The following is a 20,174-nucleotide window of genomic DNA, read 5'->3' as shown; positions in this document are numbered from 1 at the left end:
AAGCTGTTAATTATTGTGTAGATTAATATATATAAGTCTCCACATTCCAATGGCAAAGACTCACCAAGATCACACAGACTCTCTCCTAAGGAGGCAATAGAATGTTATATTTTAATTAGTTATTTTTTTATCTCGAGAAAGGAAGTGGATTTTGTAATCTGTAATACAGCAATACTCATATATAAAACTTCTGGTATAGTAAATTAACTTCACCCTATCGAATAATACTTTCGTTGTCTCTTCGAAGGTAAACTGCTTCTTGACATAATGTCGTACAATAAATCTGAAAATTGGTTGATAATGTGAGGGAGAACAATAGTGAAAACAGTGCACAACAAAGAAAAACACATATACATATCCGGACTTTAAAGTATAGCACCCTAGTCTTTACTTCCGGAAACACCCCATCCCTCAAAATTGAACAATGTCATTTTAAATATATATTTCTACTTGAAAAGTGGAAAATACTGTTATTGATGTTGTCTATCCTATCTAATAGATGAAGAACATCTTATATTTTGATCGAGCTATATTCTGATCTCAAAAATTGTAGGGCGTATTATAATATGTAATGCAGAAATGTGCACATGTATAATTTTTAGTACAATAATTAATTTATTATGTAATACGTAAGGTACGGGAGTGGGGTGAAAATTTGTCCCTATTAAGCTGTATGCCGCCCTAGCCCCAACTTAGCCAGCCTAGATGTTAATTGGAGCCTAACGCACGCATAGCATAGTACTTCAAACTTCGCAATATCTGCCTTGGTGTGTAAGTGTTGGCTAACATGAGATGAACGGGAAAAGCTGCATACCGCCGTCGGCCCCAACGTACTCGACCTAGGCGCTAATCGGAGCCTGACGTAAACCAGTACATCAAACATCGCAATATTTGTCTTGGAGTGATAGTGTTGGCCAATCTGAGATAAACTCTAAAACCAGAATACATTTGTATATTTCTAACGAATTGTCATAATTGATTCCTCAAGAATGTTTTCAATACGCAGTCATAACTAAAATATTAAAGGCACCCTCGTTTCCTAAAACCGGAAAAAAGATAAATATAAACTGAAATACAGCATCTGTTATTTATCGTTCTGTGGCTATGCACTTCAGACATAAACAGCATTTTCACGTAGTCGATTTGTTGTCGATTCTAGTTGGATTGACGTCACTGTCGGCCGACTCCACTGCATAGACAGAGATCTTACTGATTTTTTTGTGATCGAGCGCGACAAATCAAGTGTCAGCTAAATTAAAATCGAGCAGTGGCAGTTTGTTCTGATCGACCAAACGCAATTGGTTAATCTCCTACTGAAAGCTCCTATCACCGAAAAAAATTGGTAGCAGGCAGCAAAGTAGAGCGCGAGTTCTGATCATAAGTGTTTATTTGGGAATAATGATATTTGTATTATCTCTAGAGTTGTATGAGGAAAGTTGTTAGTGTTTATGGAATGCAAAGAATACTTTTTACGAGAATATAACGGTATTCAAATATTAAAAACGTAGGACAATATATACTGTATATAAGTGTGAAATCGCAAAAATAGACAATTGTGATGCACCATGGAACATTACTGTAATACCTCTCCTCTTGGACATTTTCAAGTTGCTAATTGATTTCAAATCGACCAGAGGAAAGCAAGTCGACAAGCAGTATTTAATTTAGGTTGAGTCAATTGAACAAAACCCAACGATGGAATTCATTCTAATAGATTTTATTTAGCAACAAATGCAGAAAGTCCTTACTTTACAGTTCTGCGAGTAGTGATGTGAGATGGAAAATTTTCCGCTATACTTTCCCGGAAAATTTCCGTTTTTTAAAAAAAAATATCAGCAATCAAGTAACAATTCCTCAGTAATCATAAAATTGATTGAATTCATCTACGGAAATGTTAAAAAGTGAAAGATTGTGTAAGAATTAAAATCTTCATTGCTCAGACAATTTTTAGTACTATGTAGGAACAAGTGAAACAATTTTTCATGAATCGAAATATTTTCTGTCTTCTATGGACAAATTGAAAAACTTTTTGAGTCGGAAAATTTTCATCATTTTGAAGCAAAAATTAAAACAACTTTTTCTGAATCGGAAAGTTTCATTGCTATGAAGAATCAAGTGAAAGGAATTTTCATAGAACGGAAAATTTTCATTGCAATATAGAAGCAAGTGGAAAAAAAAACTTTTCATAAGCCGGACAATTTTGGATATTACGTACGGTGATGTTAGGTGGAAAATTTTCCACTATCTTTAACTGCACATTGAGCTACAAAATTGATTTTCTGTAGAGGAAACTTAGCAACAAATTATATTTTAATTTTCCAATTAGCTTTCGGGAACCGGAAAATTTTCTAATATTTCAAATTGGGAAGTAAAAATTTACATTGTGTTTCTTTCTCTCTCTCCCTCTGCGAGATCCTTCGTTGCTAAACGGTTAGCATACGCGCCCTTGACATGGGAGATCTGGCTTCGATTCCTGGCGGGAGCTCATATAGTTTGGATTCCACGTTAATCGGTTGGTCCCATCTCATATAGGCTCGCTGCTGAAAGAGACGTTAAACTCAAAATCAAGTCAATTTAACTCTCTCTCTCTCTCTCTCTCTCTCTCTGTGTGTGTGTGTGTGTGTGTGTGTGTGTGTGTGTGCAGAGAACATACATCGAGTTCGTAGAGTACAAAAATCCCAATCTATTATTTAAAATTTAAATTTATTAAAAGATGCATATTTTCCAATTCATAAAAACATCCTTCACTTATTCCTACATCGTTGTTTAGTCGTAAAATTTATTGGTAATAAATATTGTCTTAAAATTTTCATGAACCGAAAATCTAACGATTCTCCATTTCTTCAAAAATGTTTCAAAAACTTCAATGCGTTCTTCCCTCAGAATCCACCTTTGATCTCACAAATTATATATCGTCAATTAATACGCGTAAGACAAAGTTTTTTCATAGTTTTATTACTTTTTAAATTTACATACAGCAACATTTATAAATAAGTTGAGATAATATAAAGTGCCTACTGAAATTTTTTAACTACCCAAACTTCGAGTTTAATTAACTCGTGAAAACAAATCTGACCATTTTTTGGAAATAAACATTTATTTATTAATATATTCATTAAGAAGAGAAAATGAAATATAACTAATAAAGAAGCTGATTTGTGTACTTGTTCGTCCAATTAAATAATAAGGGAAACGTAAAAACGTACACTATTAGTGCTGCGTTCTAAAAGCAACAAGTAATTTTATTTTAATTTACAAAATAAAAAAAACATATTTGTTATATATATATATATACTTGTTCTATCGAATTGTCATTATTTCTAATACATTTTATACATAATAATGGTAGTTTTACAATATAAATATCTGCTCTAAGATGTTGATTATACAAAATTCTAATACTGAAATTATGATTTACGAGTGTTAAACACAATAAAATCAAAGCATATCTTCTTATTTTCTGTTACAAAAATAATCTTCGTAAGGAACTTTGATGTAGTTATTTCATTACTATATATATATGGCTTAGGCCTGTATGTGAAGAAATAGTGGAATTTTCTGTTTTTTGGAATAATTGATAAATTCACAAAGGTTTCTTTTCGATTTCTTGTTACATTTTAAATATTAGAATGGGATATTTGTTCTCTACAAACTCAATGTATGTTCCCTGCACTTTACACACACACACAGAGAGAAAGAAAGAGAGAGAGAGAAAGAAAGAAAGAAAGAAAGAAACAGTATGTAAATTTTTACATCCCAACTTGAAATATTAGAAAATTTTCCGGTTCTCGAAAGCTAATTGGAAAATTATAATTTGTTGCTAAGTCTCCTCTATAGAAATTCAATTTTGTAGCTCAATGTGCAGTTAAATATAGTCTAAAATTTTCCACCTAACATCATTATACATAATATGCAAGATTGTTTGGCTTATGAAAAGTTTTTCCACTTGTTTCTACATCGTAATGAAAATTTTCCGGTCCATGAAAATTCCTTTTACTTGTTTCTACAGAGTAATAAAATTTCCCAATTAACAAAAAGATTTTTACTTTTTGCTCCAAACTGATGAAAGTTTTTCGACTCATTTTCCATACAGGAGAGACAATTTTTCGATTCATGCAAGATTGTTTAACTTGTTCCTACATAGTACTAAAAATTGTCTGAGCCATGAAAATTTTCCGATTCTTTAAACGATCTTTCACTTTTTAACATTTCTATACATGAATTCAATCAATTTTATGATTACTGAGGAATTGCTACTTGATCACTGATATTTGTTTAGAACGGAAAATTTTCCGGAAAAATATAGAAGAAAAGTTTTCCACCTCACATCACGGCTAAACATCGATGTAGGAATTAGTGGAGTATCCTTCTATGAATCGGAAAATTTTCCGGAAGATTTTCATCACTGCCCGCGAGCACGTCAAGTAATTGAAAGCAAAGCTTTAACGAGCAGAATGATAACATGAATAATCATAAAATAATTAGTAAAGTAAAGATACTAAGAGGAAACAGAGAATTTCCAGAGATATCAAGGGTGTATTACTGTCCGCTACAATCTCATCCCTGGAAATGAAACAGGCACTTTTCACAAGAATGGTAAGTGCTCCACTACTAAATTGTCATGCCCACATTTCCCTGCTCTCCTACAAGTATCTCTAAAACCATACATTAAGATAAATTGATAATCTTATAAATTTTCGATATTGTTTTGTCTTTCAAAGGTATTGTAAGACTCTCACTTACCAATGGCCAAAGGCGCGTGGAACACTGCTGGCGTCGCGGCGCTGCCAAATATGGTGGATGCAATGAATAACGGATAGATAGAAGCAGTTGCTGTCAGCATGGATCTTCCACAGACCATCATGAACAGGGTAATGAAAAACACAGGCCTGCGACCTATTCTACACAGATACACAGAAAAAGAAATAATCTCAAATTAATTATAATGTGTATGCATTTGATATTTCGCTTTCTAAAACATCTATATCAATTCGTGGCATCAAAAATCCAAGGAAATTAGCCAATCAACAAACATAGTATAAAACAGTTATATCCAGACTTATTTGACCTGATGCACAGTCGTTCTGACGCGTGATTAGTGCCATTCTAAAGAGTCCGACTAACAAATGTTTCCTGCAGTAGTCAGCCCTTTAGTATTACGATAATCATACATCAAAACAACTCTGCATAAGGCTCATGCTGTTCACGCTATCCTTAGTATGTATTATATATATATGGCCCAAAAGTAGGTATGCAGACCTACATAAAACATACAGGACTGTATACCTACTTTTCGGCCACTCTCTCTCTCTCTCTCTCTCTCTCTCTCTCTCTCTCTATATATATATATATATATATATATATATATATATATATATATATATATATGTTTCTAACTTTAATGCAGTGCTGTATAGTTTGAAAACTACTGTTTTAATGTTATCACTCCCAACTCCTAAAAGTAGTTTACATTACAAAGTTTCGAATAGTTATCAAAATCAGCTTTAATCTTACAAATACTTAGAATAGTTTTGTCATGTTTTCCGGATGTTGAACTGCAAATTTCTTTTTTTTTTTTTTCAGGTTATTGAGGTTATGCTGATGGATTAATTTGCACAAAATTTGTTGATAAATTATGTGCTGCGCACTTATTACACTGGATTGATATGTGTGTGGAATCTTTCTGTAGTGCAAGAGTTGTATTAGATTTGGTAATTATTTGTATATTTCGTTAAGCACAAGCGTGTGAGAAGTGATTCTTGTATTGCACGTATAGCATATCTAGGCATTGTCTTTAGGCTGAAATCCCCTTTCATAAGCATCTGCTAATTGTTGATGACAATGAACACATCATGATTTCCTTGAGAAATCTAAAAAACGAAGCCTTCCTCGGTGCACGGTATTCCGTTTGTATGGCTTTCTAACTTAACGTTCCTCATGGAAATAATGATAACTAGTTATCAGATAATTTATCTATCAACACCATTCTAGGATCAATTTCACCTCCTCTAATCCCATTTCGCCTAATGACTTATCAGCTATTGATTCTCCAAGATAAGAATTTCAACCAATTTAGGCAAGATGGGAAATCCCATTTTGACTAGGAACATATTGTTTAATAGGTGATGAGGATAAATAGATCCTTTATTCTCCAGTGAATTTAACTTTATGCCTTGGGGTTCATTGCGAAACCTCAAAGGAAATATGCACCGTACTGATTGAAAGTCAAATGTAATTTTTCGAAAATTAACGGGCACGATATTGTTAAATTGTAAATTAACCTAACAGGCTTAAAACCAAGCAGTGGGGATTATCGGAAAATACCAGGAAAGATATACGCCATTTTGTATCAAAATAGAATATTTTTGTTGGTTGTCGAGAAAAAATATTTTTAAATCGCATTATTTAAATAAGAAAACTCAGCAATTTGGGGAGGATTTATCTTCCTGCATCTGCTTGTGCTTGATGTACTTCAACCGCAGCCAATGAGCTTTTAATAGTATAAGTTGATATTATACAGCTAAAAGTGTTTATTAATATCCCCTAGTGTAATTAGTGCATGCAAATACAATTGATCTTAAAATGTGATTTGCGATATGTTTCTCCTGGCTATATTAGAATGTTGCATTCTTTATGTAGATTGCGAAGATAATATATTTACTCATTTTTTAAATTACTGTTGGCACGGATACTAGCTTCCCAAAGATTTAAAACTCTATTCGGGTATTTACTTAATGGTTAGTATGCAATATTTCAACATCGGCAACGAAAGAACTTCAAGAATTATGGCTTCGTTTTACGATTTCTCAATTTCGTAGAGCTATTGGTTTAACAATCTAGTACAAAAATTTCTTCTTTAATACAGACATTTCCTAGCCACTATTTTAGGTGAGATTGGATGAGGAAAGATGATAATTCCAATCTTGCCTCAAATGCAGACTTTTTTATTAAGGAGAAAGTAATAGTTGATAAACTGTTAGAAGAGAATGAAAGACACTCCCCATCTAACACAGTTAAGCAAAATAACGAAAGTGAGTAAGCGATAAGCCATTATTCTTAGATGTCGACCTCTTGAATTGTGTGGGGCATATAATTCTTTGTCCGTAGAAGATCATTTCAGAAGAGCATGGTACCAGTCAGTAGTTTACGATAATTATCTGGATAGTGACATCAATTCAGCAACAACAAAAATATGGTTTCAATGGCCTGTTAAAAGGAACTTCAAAATGACTACAGTTAACTCTGGGAATGCCTCAAATTCTGTCGGATTCAACATGAATCAAGAGACTATACTCACTTATAATAAGCTCTGCCAGTGACTGACACGGACAATAACCCAACATATGACGATGAAGCATGATCCTACTCGCTTCATGAGTTGATAATAGCTCACTAAGCTTTAAGTGAGCTAAGAGCTCATTAAGCTCACTGGGCTTTAAGTGAAAGTCTAGAAAAGGTAAATGTTACGAACGGCAGAAATTTTAAATGCATTTTTGTGCAAAACCAATGGCGGTCGAGTTCCAAAAATTTGTGTGAGTATTAATTTGATGTGCTAACTATAAAGAAGAAAGTGTTAAATTTTTTCTGACCCATCCGATCGTTTATTTGTAAGGTAAGTCATCATACTATTAGTGGAATTGATTGGAAAATGTTAGTGTTTCAACATACCTAGGTATTATCGAAACATTGGACACCAATATACTGGCATCTGTTAAACTGAGTAGGGTCCGCGGTGGTAGAGCGTTCACCTCTAGTGCATGAGGTCCGTGGTTCGATCCCAGCTCGCGCCAAGTGAGCTTTGTGGTGAACAAATACTGTGTGCGAGGGTTTTCTCGGATTTCTCCCGTTTCCTCCCACTTTATTCATTCCAACATTTCATTTATTTCTCATCATCACAGTCTCCTTCAGCCTAGCCGGTATAACAGTGGGACGTAAAACTGAAAGATTTCATTTGTTAAACTGAGTGATCTATATCTTTGAGAACAGTGGTTATTTGTTGACGCTGTTTATCTGCTCCACAGTTCTTTATCGTTTACTCACCTAGTTGAACCATTATATTATTTTGATACCGCTCAACACCGGTGCTGTGTCACATCGGTAACATTGCACCTGTGTTACCACGACACCGGATTCTTTCTGTTGAAATACAGTCGTAGTCATGCTGGAACCTCTGGTTTGTGTTAATATTGAGTTGTTTTAAGACCATTTTTTTCTATAACATTAAGTTCTATAAATAAGACCATATATAAGGAACTAACATATCTCCAAGATAACCAAAGACTAGAGTTCCTGTGACATCTCCCAGTCGTCCAAAGGCGAATACATTTGAGACGTACATCTCCCGGTCACACACCCAGTTGTAGTCTGATGGAGCAGTGTTGCTGTACCAAGTAGTGTCATAATCCCAGCCGTATTGGCAATCTGTAATGAAGACGTTATTAATTAAAAGAAAAAAAGAAGATTTAACACATTCCGTGCCAGAATTTAACTAAAGATTTAACACATTGAATTCCTCCACGCCACTGTTTCCCAGCTACTGTAAATGAAATCTATATGCATAAAATATCAAAAGAAGCTATTTGTTGACGCTTAAGCCGTACACCATGGCTGTTTAACAGTCACATAATTTTGCTTGAACTGTGTATGAATTGTTATACACAAGGCCGAGATTAAAGATAATGCTAGGGTGACCAGACCAGAGACGGAGTGGGTCAGTGGGTAAAGTTTTCTGAGTGGGTCAGTGGGTCGTGGGTCAATAGCATGTGACCCACTGCGACCCACCACCCACCATGACCCATTGTGACCCATCACCCACTGCGACCCACCACCCACCATGACCCACTGTGATCCACCACCCACCGTGACCCACTGCGACCCACCGACTCAGTATGATCTACCGACCCTCTCTGCTCACTGCATTGTAGACAGTATCTTCTGAAGACTGGTAAATTTGTCTCCGTTTTACTTTCAAGACCTTCATTTCCGTTCCTTTTCCACTTGTTTCTGTCTACTTACCTGAGGTGAGTATATCTAACCAAGTGAAAAAAGAACTTCAGGCACTTTTGGATATTGATATTTTTAATTGTAATAATAGCAATCGAACTTATACTACTACCTGGCTTTCGAGAACTGTGAGCTTTTAGAGGAGCTAACTACTGGAAAAACTACATTTTTGAATCACTGTAATATATAAATTATTACATAAAAATTAAATGTAACTATGTGTGTCTGATCATCACGGTCAAATTGCAAAGTCAAATGAAATTACTTTTGGTATATAGTTAGGCCTTAATCCAAATTGGGATGTTATATTGCTTTTATTATAATGCATAATATCCTAAGGAGGTAGTGAGGATCCGAATTTTTGCGAAAAAAATGAGTATCTCGCAAGCCATTAAACTTACGGAGCTGAAATTCAGTGTATTAATTCTTTATTGAAAATAAACAGAATGTGTCCTAGCATTTTTAAAAATTCTCCTTTATGTGGGGAGGGGGGCACTTTCTATATATGGAAAATTGGTAGTGAGTTTGTAAAAATGATCGAAAACGATCAATGTTATTTATGAAAAAAATCAGAAACAAAAAATACAGTGTTTGGCTTCATATATCCATTGCTTTCTGCTATAATATTTGCTGAAGCTTATGTTTATTATATGGAACGCTTGGAAGCTTATGTTTATTATATGGAGCGCTTACAGCACAGGGCAATCAACCCATAAAGTTGTGAGGAAAACAGTCATAAAATTTGTACTGTGAGCTTAATTCCACGAAAATTTTAAGTTTGGATTGTACGCATAATTGTATGGAAAATTTTACACTTTTTTCCTTTACGTTGGTCTACTTACTTTAATTTGGAACTTGGAAATTTCATCCTTTTTTTCCCCTGAAAAGTATTGATAACTCAACAAGGAAATAATTATACTATGATAATTTAATTGAAATTCATCGTAATTTGGTACATGGCAAACAGCAGTGTGGTAATTGAAGTTGAAGAAAGAGGGAAATTCCCATTCACCTCTGAACACTTTCCCAGGAACCTCGTTCTCTTTCTCTTTCTAGACGGGGGAAGGAACTTGGTAATGGTATCAAACCTTCATGTGTAATTACAAAAATTAAATATATAAACAAATAAGAAATCATCAGTTTATCAGGCTTGATAATTTATTCACAAGATTCCCTATCAAAGGCGTGGTAGATGAAGTTTCTGTTCTACATGGGAGGACATTGCCAACTGACGTGGTCGATATGGAAAAGATGTTGTATGGTGATAGAGAGATGATGCTTCTTGCTAAGTATTTCAAACCTGACCAAGAAAAATCGTTAAGTCTAACAAGTAGATTGTCGATGAGAAGTTGCAGAAATCGGGTAGAAGTATTATCAATTTCCACGACAGACTGCGAACGGGGATTTCCCCTTATGAATTTACGGGTGATTAATATTAGAAATAGACTAAGTGCTCAAACATTGTCTAACTTGTTGCTCATCAATGTTAATGGCCCACCGCTAGACATGCTCAAAGTAGACGAGCTAGTTATTTCTTGGCTGAAGGATGGACATCATTCCGCTGCGGCTAATTTACCGTCAAAAAGTTACCAACAGGAAATAAATCCGGTTTCAGATGTGTTTTAAGGTGGAAAATTACGAGTTACGGAAAATGTATACTTGTATTACTAATGACTTATTTGTGTTATTCAACTTTGTACTTAATTTTTAGCAAGTCTCTTCTTTGCTTTAGGTAAACTACTTTGAATGAATATTCATAATAATTGCAACTATGCATATTTCTAACTTAAATTTAACGTGGTGTTTTAGTGATTACACAAATTACAATTATGAGCATACTTTATGGAAATGCTTTCACATAGGGTACCCGAGCACGTTTATACCCTATGAACAACTAATTTTTCAAGTCTTTTGTGAGAAAAATACTGTGAACTGAGAAACCATAACCTTTTCCATATTGTACAGGGGTATTTTCCTGCGAATAGAAGTTTCTTTTGGAATGCGTTGAGAAATTAACACTTGCAAGAATACTCTCTTAGTACTAGTATATTTTAGGCACACACTAATTTCCCCCCATCTCGAACTGTTTCAATTTCCTCACTGACAAACACTTTACCATTTTATATCGTAAAGGCCAGATCCACCGTTATTGTAACAGTGGTGCTTGAGCGATTGACTAGAAATTCAAACTCCGATTAGTGACAATTTCACAGTCTTGTTTTATTACAAGTGTAAACTCTTTAGTCAGTTTAGAAGAGGCCGTGGATCGTGTTCAGAGTTGATGACGATGGATTTTGGTGAGTCAGAGTAGGTCAAAGTGGATGAGAGTGGTTCATGGTGGGTGGTGGGTCAGAGTGGGTCACGGTGGGTGGTGGGTCAGAGTGGGTCATCGTGGGTGGTGGGTCATGGTAGGTCACCGTGGGTGGTGGGTCATGGTGGGTCACAGTGGGCCACGGTGGGTGGTGGGTCGTGGGTCAGAGTGGGTCACGGTGGGTGGTGGGTCAGTGGGTCAGTGGGTCGTGGGTCAAGTTTTCATTGACCCACGCCAACTCTGGACCAGACGTCCTCTTTTACCCGGACATGTACTCTTTTTCAGACTCTAAGTACTAGGCTAGTCGACAAAGCGTTACCCCCCACAGCGAACGCGGCCTAAGTGGCTACACGGTAATTTTAGTTTCACCAAAGTTGTAAATCATACTATGAGCCAGTCAGGGTTTCCAGGTCTCTTCTTTTCATTTCCCGCGCCAGAAGTGGTAGACCTGGATTCGATTCTAGGCAGGAGCTTATGTGGTTAGGGTCCCACGTTGAGCTGTAGTTCGCGTCTGATGTAGCCTCGCTGATATAGTCGAAAGAGACGGAGCAAGAGGCATTTGTTTTTAAAGATATCCTCTGTATCGAAAACAAATATTAGACCCCAATCAATAAATTCCAACATTTACACTACTTTATACTTTACTAGCTATGCACGTGCCTTTGGAGAATGGGGTTCCGGATTCGAATCCTGTGGGAGATCATTGAAAAGTTTCAGCGCATAAAGGTAGTTTAGATTCCACCTTAAACTGTAGGTTCACATCTTGTATAGCTTCTGTGCTGAAAGGACCGCTAAATTCCAAGCCACCAACTATAAAATTTAGATCATGATATTTTTAACCAATTCTCTGGTTTAATCTTTTAATTTTTTTCCTCTCAAGATTTTGGCATCTTCTGAAATTCCTACTCTCTACCAATTTTAGCACCTTATTTTTAGTTTCAGAACAAAGTTGATAAAACACGAGCAGTTACAGTTAAAATAAATAAATAAAATAAAATAAACATATCTTTCCCAGGAATATTTCTAAGCTGCATGGAAAGAAATGTCTGGAAACTGAAACATTATGTGTTTGTTTTACAAAACTAAGTTTCGAAATAATTAGGCAACGTAGTTTTTCGGTCATTTCAAAGACTGGAAAGAGAATAAGATGTATTGAATCCCAATTTAAAATTATAGTCTTTGCTGTTTAAAACATTTTCGATATACCTAAGTACCAAACTATTAGAGGTGGCATTTTCCGCCTTTCTACTGTGCACACATCTATGGCTTAGACCATCTAAGGGCAATTGTTCCATCATCTAACATATCCACCCCATAAAATGACGCATAGCCGACCCTGGCTCTTTCGAGCTGTTGCGCCTTAAGGTTTGGTATATATTAGGTATATTGGAAGTTGGCACAACTTTAACAAAGTATTTATTATTATTATTATTATTATTATTATTATTATTATTATTATTATTATTATTATTATTATTATTATTATTATTCATAGTGAACATACAACTTGGCTCGATGTAGCTCTACTTAACAGTATTAAATGAAATCATAAAATAAGAATATTCTTACTTTCTTCATTCTGAGAATTCCGTTCCATTCCCTCCCAGTGTGGAACAAATATCGCAGCCACTTCTCTCCACATTTTTATTTTTAAGTCACGATTCATGTAGTTCGGATCTCTTAAATCATATAGGCATGGCCTATTTTGTATTTCGATTATAAACGCCTCTGTGTTAAACACACTAACCATGACTGGATATGTACACAGGACACGTTTTCAAACACAACTGAAAATTTCTCTTTGTGATTACACTTGTGGTTATCTGTTTGGGGGTAGAGTTCGAGCTTCGGAGATAGGGGCTCAAATTCAAGTTATTTCGTTGTTTCATCTTTTGCCTAAAGCCAAATATTTTGCTTAAATAGATTACCATGGCACCAGCTAAGTGTCAATCAAGTGTATCACGAGAAATCACCCTATTGTGTTACATAGATTTTTCTGTTATTAGCTAATTTTCGGAATTTCCTTCTATTTTTGTGAATTTTCTTTTGTTATACACACACATACTTTATAACTGCAGAGTTCCAATCTCTGCACAAAGCGTCTTCCAAGCAGCTGTTTCTTGTTACAATCCCCTTTCCTGGCAACACGTCTTTCCTTTCTGTCCTTCCTTTTGAAATCTTTTAAACAGCAGGCGGTCTATTGTTTCGACCTGCACCAAATACGCTCGAGCCGGCGTTTTCTCAGCGATTTTATTGCTTTCACGTTCATGTTTAGCCGCTCAGATTTAAATACATGGTCAGCGTATTTCAAGCATACGCATGAGCAATAAATGCGCTTTGCGATCGCTTCAAATAGCCGCCCACTAAGAAGCCATCGGAGGGGATTTTGTAGAAAATAGTCAAATGTCCTCTTTTTTCGGGTTCCTTTACGAACCATAATATTCATACAAATTAGCATGTGAAAGAAATATACACTATTTTTACCTGATTTTTGACAATAATAACAACATTTTAATCTTTTCATAAATGCCGCTAATTTAGCAGATGGTGAACAGGTATCTAGCAATATTTAGGTTAAATACTTTTCTGAATGAAGAAATGATGGATGTTTCTCAAAGTTACTGAAAATTGCTGATTTTTTCCTCATTGGCTAGTAATAATGCTAGCGTTGAAAGAGTATTTTTTCTTATTAATAATTAGTGGACAAAGGAAAGGAGTAGATTATTCATAGAAACAATTAAAAGTATAGGATGTGTGCAGTATAATTTTAAGGAGTATCCATGTAATGAATTTTATGATTTCCTTGTGAAAAATAAAAGAGATATAAGCATCAAAGAAATAACTGGAAATAAAAGCAAATCCAATTAAACATGAGTAATTTATATGAAAAAACACATCATTGGTGAGTCAGTGTAGCGTTTCAAATTTATTACAGTAATATATTATACCATATTTTCTACTTAAATTAAAGTTGTGTACGCTGTTACCGTTCAATGATTTTTGTTCATGATGCCATGTTTAAGAATGGAATATAAAATTTATAAATATCTCTTAAAGCTCTCAGAATGTCTGTCTACATTATACATAAATTCTTAACCGTTTTATGGTATAATAATATGTGATATTGCTCATTTGTCTTAACGACCACCTCATCAACTTGAAACGATCATAGGCAACGTTCTAAGTCCAAAATAAATCTATTTTCAGTGCACGGTAACTATTATAGGTATATATTATTTCAATCCACGTTATTTTAGACAAAAGTCCTCCTTTTTCAAATCAGTAATTTGGGCACCCTAGATACTGCTTGTCAGGCCCGTATTCAGGGGGGTCTACGGGGCCGGGAACCCCTTACATTTTTACTGGCCCCCTCTAAAATTTTCACGGTAGGCTTGCAAATGAACTATAATATGGGATGAACTAATATTTTTGGATTGGGCCCCCCTACATTTTCGGGCTGGCTACGGGCCTACGCTTCTGTATGGAATAGCATGCACATGACTCACAAGCAAGACGCCGTTAATTGAAATGTCATACACGTGGCAGTCAATGTGTTAATGCTAAACAGTTTAATATTTTATCGAAAAGTCTTACAAATGATCTAGGCATTATTGTTACGAATACATGTGTCTTCTTTAGAGAAACATTAACCAACAATTAGTGTTGCCCAAGAGATCAGATTTTGGATTGTCTCGTCTCGAAAAGGTGCCGAGATTAAAGCTTTTTGTTTCGGAAAGTACAGAGTGTATCAAAACAGACTTTACAATTTTCAAAACTCATATTGATTTATTTATTCAGCTTACAGACATGGTTTTGGTGTTATTTTGTAGAAAAATACATCTCGACAAAAATTGTGATGGGTCTCATGCAAGGGCGCCGATTTCTTTGTAAATTTTGGGGGGCCCATTCAGATGCAGAAGGCATATATGAGGATTTTAAGACAAATTACATTCAAATTAGGCCAAATATAGTATATTCTTAAGTACAGTAAGGGGGCATACATGAGCTTTGGGGGGCCCGGGCCCACTGGGCCCTCCAGGATCGCCGCCCATTGTCTCGTGGACAATACAAACAACAATGAACGTTACTTAACACTACATTTTTTTAATTTATTGTACATAAATAAATAAATAAAAATCTGTTCCAGCAGAACAGAAAACTGTCAGTTTTTATTACTAGCATTAAACAATGTAACTTTTTACCATCGTAAACCCATACATTGTTTAAAATTTTCTCAAAAAAATTATACCTGACAACACACTCTTCAATCATCTCATTTTCTTCAGCCCGATGTCAAGTGTCGATTGATATATGCCTCATTTTTGGACTTCATTTTTAATTCAACACTAATGATACTGAGTTGAGTTGACTTTGAGTTTTACGTCCCGTTCAGCAGCGAGGCTATATGAGACGTGAACCTACTGATTAACGTGGAATCCGAAACACATGCGCTCCCGCCGGGAATCGAACCCGGGTCTTCCACGCAAAAGGCGCGTAAGGCTAATGATACTGGTATCATACAAGTGGACCTCTTGGATGCCACGTTGTGTTAACTCCAAAACTGAAATTTTCGAGGAGAGAAATTTGAACTTCAACATCTCACGTAAATCGCATCAAGATGATGTTATTCACTATCAGCATTAGAAATTAAACTTCTTAGTTATGCTTTTATTTGTAACCATAAAAGAAATATGTGTTTTCATTAGTATGTTGAACTTCGAAGTTCTTTCTTGAAAAAAAAAATCAATTTTGAAGCTAGACAATATGGCATTCTGGCTTTCAAATTGATGAGTGAGCAAAGTTTGGGAGTGGCAGGCGAATTCCGTTCTTCCTTTAACCCAACTACGTTGTAATTGATGGCTTAGCCGAGTATTTTTCAAGCAAGTCAATTGCCAACGTACCCACTATGAAAGGGCCAGCAAACACTTTAAACAGCGTTGGATAACGTGCTTTTTAACTATATATATATATATATATATATATTGCATTTATTGCATTTATCTATACTCAAGCATGACGACCATTAGCCTACACAGAGTCTACCAACTGTTGCTTCAGAATTACAGTCGATTAAGTGGAAGTCATTTGAATATTATTTCTAGCTATAATAACTCGTCGTTACGCAGTCTTAATTAAGAGCCACGGGTGCGGTGGCTCAATGGTAGAGCGTTCACCTCCGGTGCTTGGGGTCCCTGGTTCGATCCCAGCTCGCGCCGTTCGGACTTTGTGGTGGACAAACACCGTTCTCGTGGGTTTTCTCGGCGTTCTCCCGTTTCCTCCCACTTTCTTCATTCCACCATTTCAGTCATCTCTAATTATCACCGTCTCCTTTAGCCTAACCGGCGTAAGAGTGGGACTTTAAACTTAAAGATTTCATTTCATTTCATTTTAATTAAGAGCCTGGATTGCATAATAGGAAGAATAATAAATGTTCCCAAATAATTCCATTACACTGTGTTTATCCTATGATGTTATGTAAGCCCGCAACACGTAAACGTACTGCTGGTTGCGTAAAGACTAGGAGTTCTTAGAAAACAGATCTCCAGTGGACACATTTTCAGCCCTCAAGTCTGAAAATCGAAAAAAGCGCTTCGTAGGCAATTAGATCTATGAAAATATATTTTTGTACCTAATTTGTTGCTCTTTCTTTGCGGACATACATTTACATTATTTTATTACTATTAAATACTACCTGAAATACCCGTTCTTCCCACAGGAATGGAAAGGTTTATGCAATACATAATACTTTTTGGAGATAAGAAAATAAGTAAAATTAATAAATAAGAAAGAGCAATCCATTCGGTGTTACCACTGTGAAATACCGAGCCATCTGACATGTTTCTTATCGCCTAAACTTGGGTTTAAATGTTATCAGGACTGTCACCAATCAACTTGGCTATCCTGAAAACTATGGATTCGACATTAATATCGGTCGCATGACAATGGAGGCTATATTTGAACATGAACGGCGTGAGGAAGATACTATTCATCAGATACCAAAAAAGCTATGAATTTGACTGTCATTTTGGACTTCTTACACACACCCTACCCCTTATGGCAATGGAGGCCTAAATTAGATATGAATGGCATCGGGGGCGTTACTATTTATCTCAGCAACCCCAAAAACTATGAATTTGACACTATTATCGGTTATTTTCTTCATTGAGCTGAGCGAAGCGAAGCTCTTATACTCGGGTTAGCCGTTTGGTTGTCCGCGAACTCCTCCTAGACCGTTTGGCCGATCTCAACCAAACTTAGCACGCTGATAGAGTATGTCGTGCTGAGTGACAGCATAGGTCGAAATCAAAAATCCGATGTACCATCGAGGAATAATGACCGAGAAACGCTTCCTCCTAGACCGTTTGGCCGATCTCAACCAAACTTAGCACGCAGATAGAGTATGTCGTGCTGAGTGACAACATAGGTAGAAATGAAAAATCCGATGTACCATCGAGGAATAATCACCGAAAAACGCTTCCTCCTAGACCGTTTGGCCGATCTGAACCAAACTTAGCACGCTGATAGAGTATGTCGTGCTGAGTGACAACATAGGTCGAAATCAAAAATCCGATGTACCATCGAGGAATAATCACCGAAAAACGCTTGCATAGACTTAACATGGGGAAAAAGTTTTCACGCGATTTTTTTGTCAACAATTAAAAATGGCATTTATTATTGCATAATGGCCAGGAATGATTACGTAGTTTAAGGTCGCTCAGCTCATTTCATTGCAATTGGGTACATCCATTGCATTCCTAGTTATACTTTTCACGCCTCCGAGCCCCGAATGACGATTGCGACTAAAGTTGGAAGTGAACGGCGTGACGTGAAAGAATTGAATTTGGGATCCAGAAAAATAGTTTGAGAGATGCTTCACTCAGAAAAAGCTTCGTTTTATTCTAGATATCACTAGACTTTTTTGGAGGGAGGGTTGAAGCCTTGTACGCATAGGAATGACTAACATTAGATTTAAAAAAAAAAGGAACCCTGCAATTTAGATGAGCTTCAGCCTGCAAATCCCAAACCCCGTAAATCTTCCACTCATTACGGTTGGAATAATATTGTTGGTAAAGAGCAAGCAAGGCAAATCAGTTCTTAGGGATTTTTTCCTATTCCTGAGTTGGCACTTTTGTGGGACATATACTAAACTATCAAAATGTGTTTCTTGTGCCAGTACAGGACACCTAGCGTAATTTCCTACTATAATTTTCTTTACAAATATGGGTAATTCATATTAAGTATCGATACCTGTACCCTCATGTTAACTGCATGCAGTTTTGTGTAGAAATTGAAATGTATAAACACTGAAGGGAAAACATTGCACAGAAACGTTATGTTCGTATGTTGAACATTCTTTCTTGTATGTTGTGCAAACTATCCTCACTTATGGGGTTACTTTGTACCAAAGTTTATATTTTAATAACTATGGTCATACTAAATGTTTACTAATGAACTTGCAGGAATGTTTTCCTTATATATCTACCTATTATATGTTTACAGTGTTCTAGATCATTACGTTTGTAAGTTAGATACGAGTTTCTTTAAAATTCCTTACATTTGGTGCAAAGTAACTCCGTCTTACGACATATAATAATAATCACAAAGATCACACAATAATAATATTAATTGTGTAAACCTACTATACTAATAATAGAACCGATTCTTTAATGATTTGAATGACACCACTGACTTCAGCTAATAAAGTAAACTTACCAATCACATCCTCTGTTCTCCGAGACCCATTTTTTACCCACAACTGAAGAATTTCATTCATCTCTGTATCATCCTCTGTGATGTTATACATTTTACACTTGCTGTATGAGCTTTGCCCTCTGTTATTCTCTTCCCTAGGAAAAAAAAAAAGAAACGGAAATAGAATTTTTAAAAGTAAATTGTTAATAAACAATACCCTTGGACACATTTGAGTATGTTTACACTCTTCTTAGCCTCTTTCTGCCTTTGGTTATGTTACAATGTTGCACATTACATATCTTCTTGCATTATATCACGTAGTTGATCTCTGATGTAACAAATGGCGTTTTGGAAGATATACTTTTTAATTCCCATAAATTACTACCTTGATCAAAAAGTTCTCGGAATTGCCACAGTGTTGAACTCTCAGTCACCTGATTTAACTTTTTCTGTTTTTGTGGCTTGCCACACCTGTGAGTGATATTCCCTAGCAACTTGAACATCCTAGTTTGCCATTTGTGAAAGTGACGCACCGTTGAGTGCATCTGTTTCGGTACATGTTTTGATATTTGCTATGAAGTTAATTTTGCAATAACGAATGTGTATAATTTTGCGTTAAAAATGTATTCAATGGTGTAAATACCTTGGAAATATTGGAAAAGTGTTTTGGTAATAATGCCGTAAACAAAACAGCAGTTTACCGGTGGTGAACACCCAATGAGCCAAGACAAAAAAAAAAAAAAAAAAAAGTCGTTTTCAGTCGAAAAAAGTGATGCTAATGGATTACAACATTGTTGTATGATACAACATGAATTTCTGCTAGAAAGTCAGACAGTCAACCAGAAGTATCATTTGGGTGTTATGAAGCGTTTTCGTGAAGCAATTCACCTAAAAATAAAAGATTTCTGGACAAATAACTCGTGGAGTTTGCAACATAATAACGCAGCGTCACACAATGCTATCATTATCCGCGAATTTCTCACCAAAACCGTAACGAATACCATTCCGCAGACATCGGATTTAGCTCCGTGTCGCTTTTTCCTATTTGATTGACTCAAGAAACCATTATGAGGAAGGCGTTTTAGCAGCCGAGAGGAGATAATATGAAAATCGGAGGCAACTGCGATGGATGTACCGAATATCGAGTACCACAAATATTTTGAGAAGT

General features: G+C 35.8%; 1 protein-coding gene across 2 annotated transcripts in view; it reads right to left on the bottom strand.

Annotated features, from left to right (window-relative positions):
• The window catches only part of LOC145690813 (carcinine transporter-like), a 76,490-nt gene that overhangs the window by 21,937 nt on the left and 34,379 nt on the right, over positions 1-20,174 (bottom strand). For both annotated transcript variants that reach the window (XM_081766114.1, XM_081766113.1), the window contains exons 3-5: positions 19,028-19,161; positions 8,259-8,421; positions 4,744-4,901 (exon numbers count right to left, since the gene is read on the bottom strand). In XM_081766114.1, coding sequence (XP_081622240.1) covers positions 4,744-4,901; positions 8,259-8,421; positions 19,028-19,161 — 455 coding nt within the window. The remainder of the gene's footprint in view (positions 1-4,743; positions 4,902-8,258; positions 8,422-19,027; positions 19,162-20,174) is intronic.

Source organism: Thermobia domestica, chromosome 7 (genome assembly GCF_964235325.1).
Source record: "Thermobia domestica chromosome 7, izTheDome1.hap1.1, whole genome shotgun sequence".
Lineage (NCBI taxonomy): Eukaryota > Metazoa > Arthropoda > Insecta > Zygentoma > Lepismatidae > Thermobia > Thermobia domestica.
Note: the sequence above shows the minus strand (reverse complement) of the source record. Positions and strands in the feature narration are given on the sequence as shown.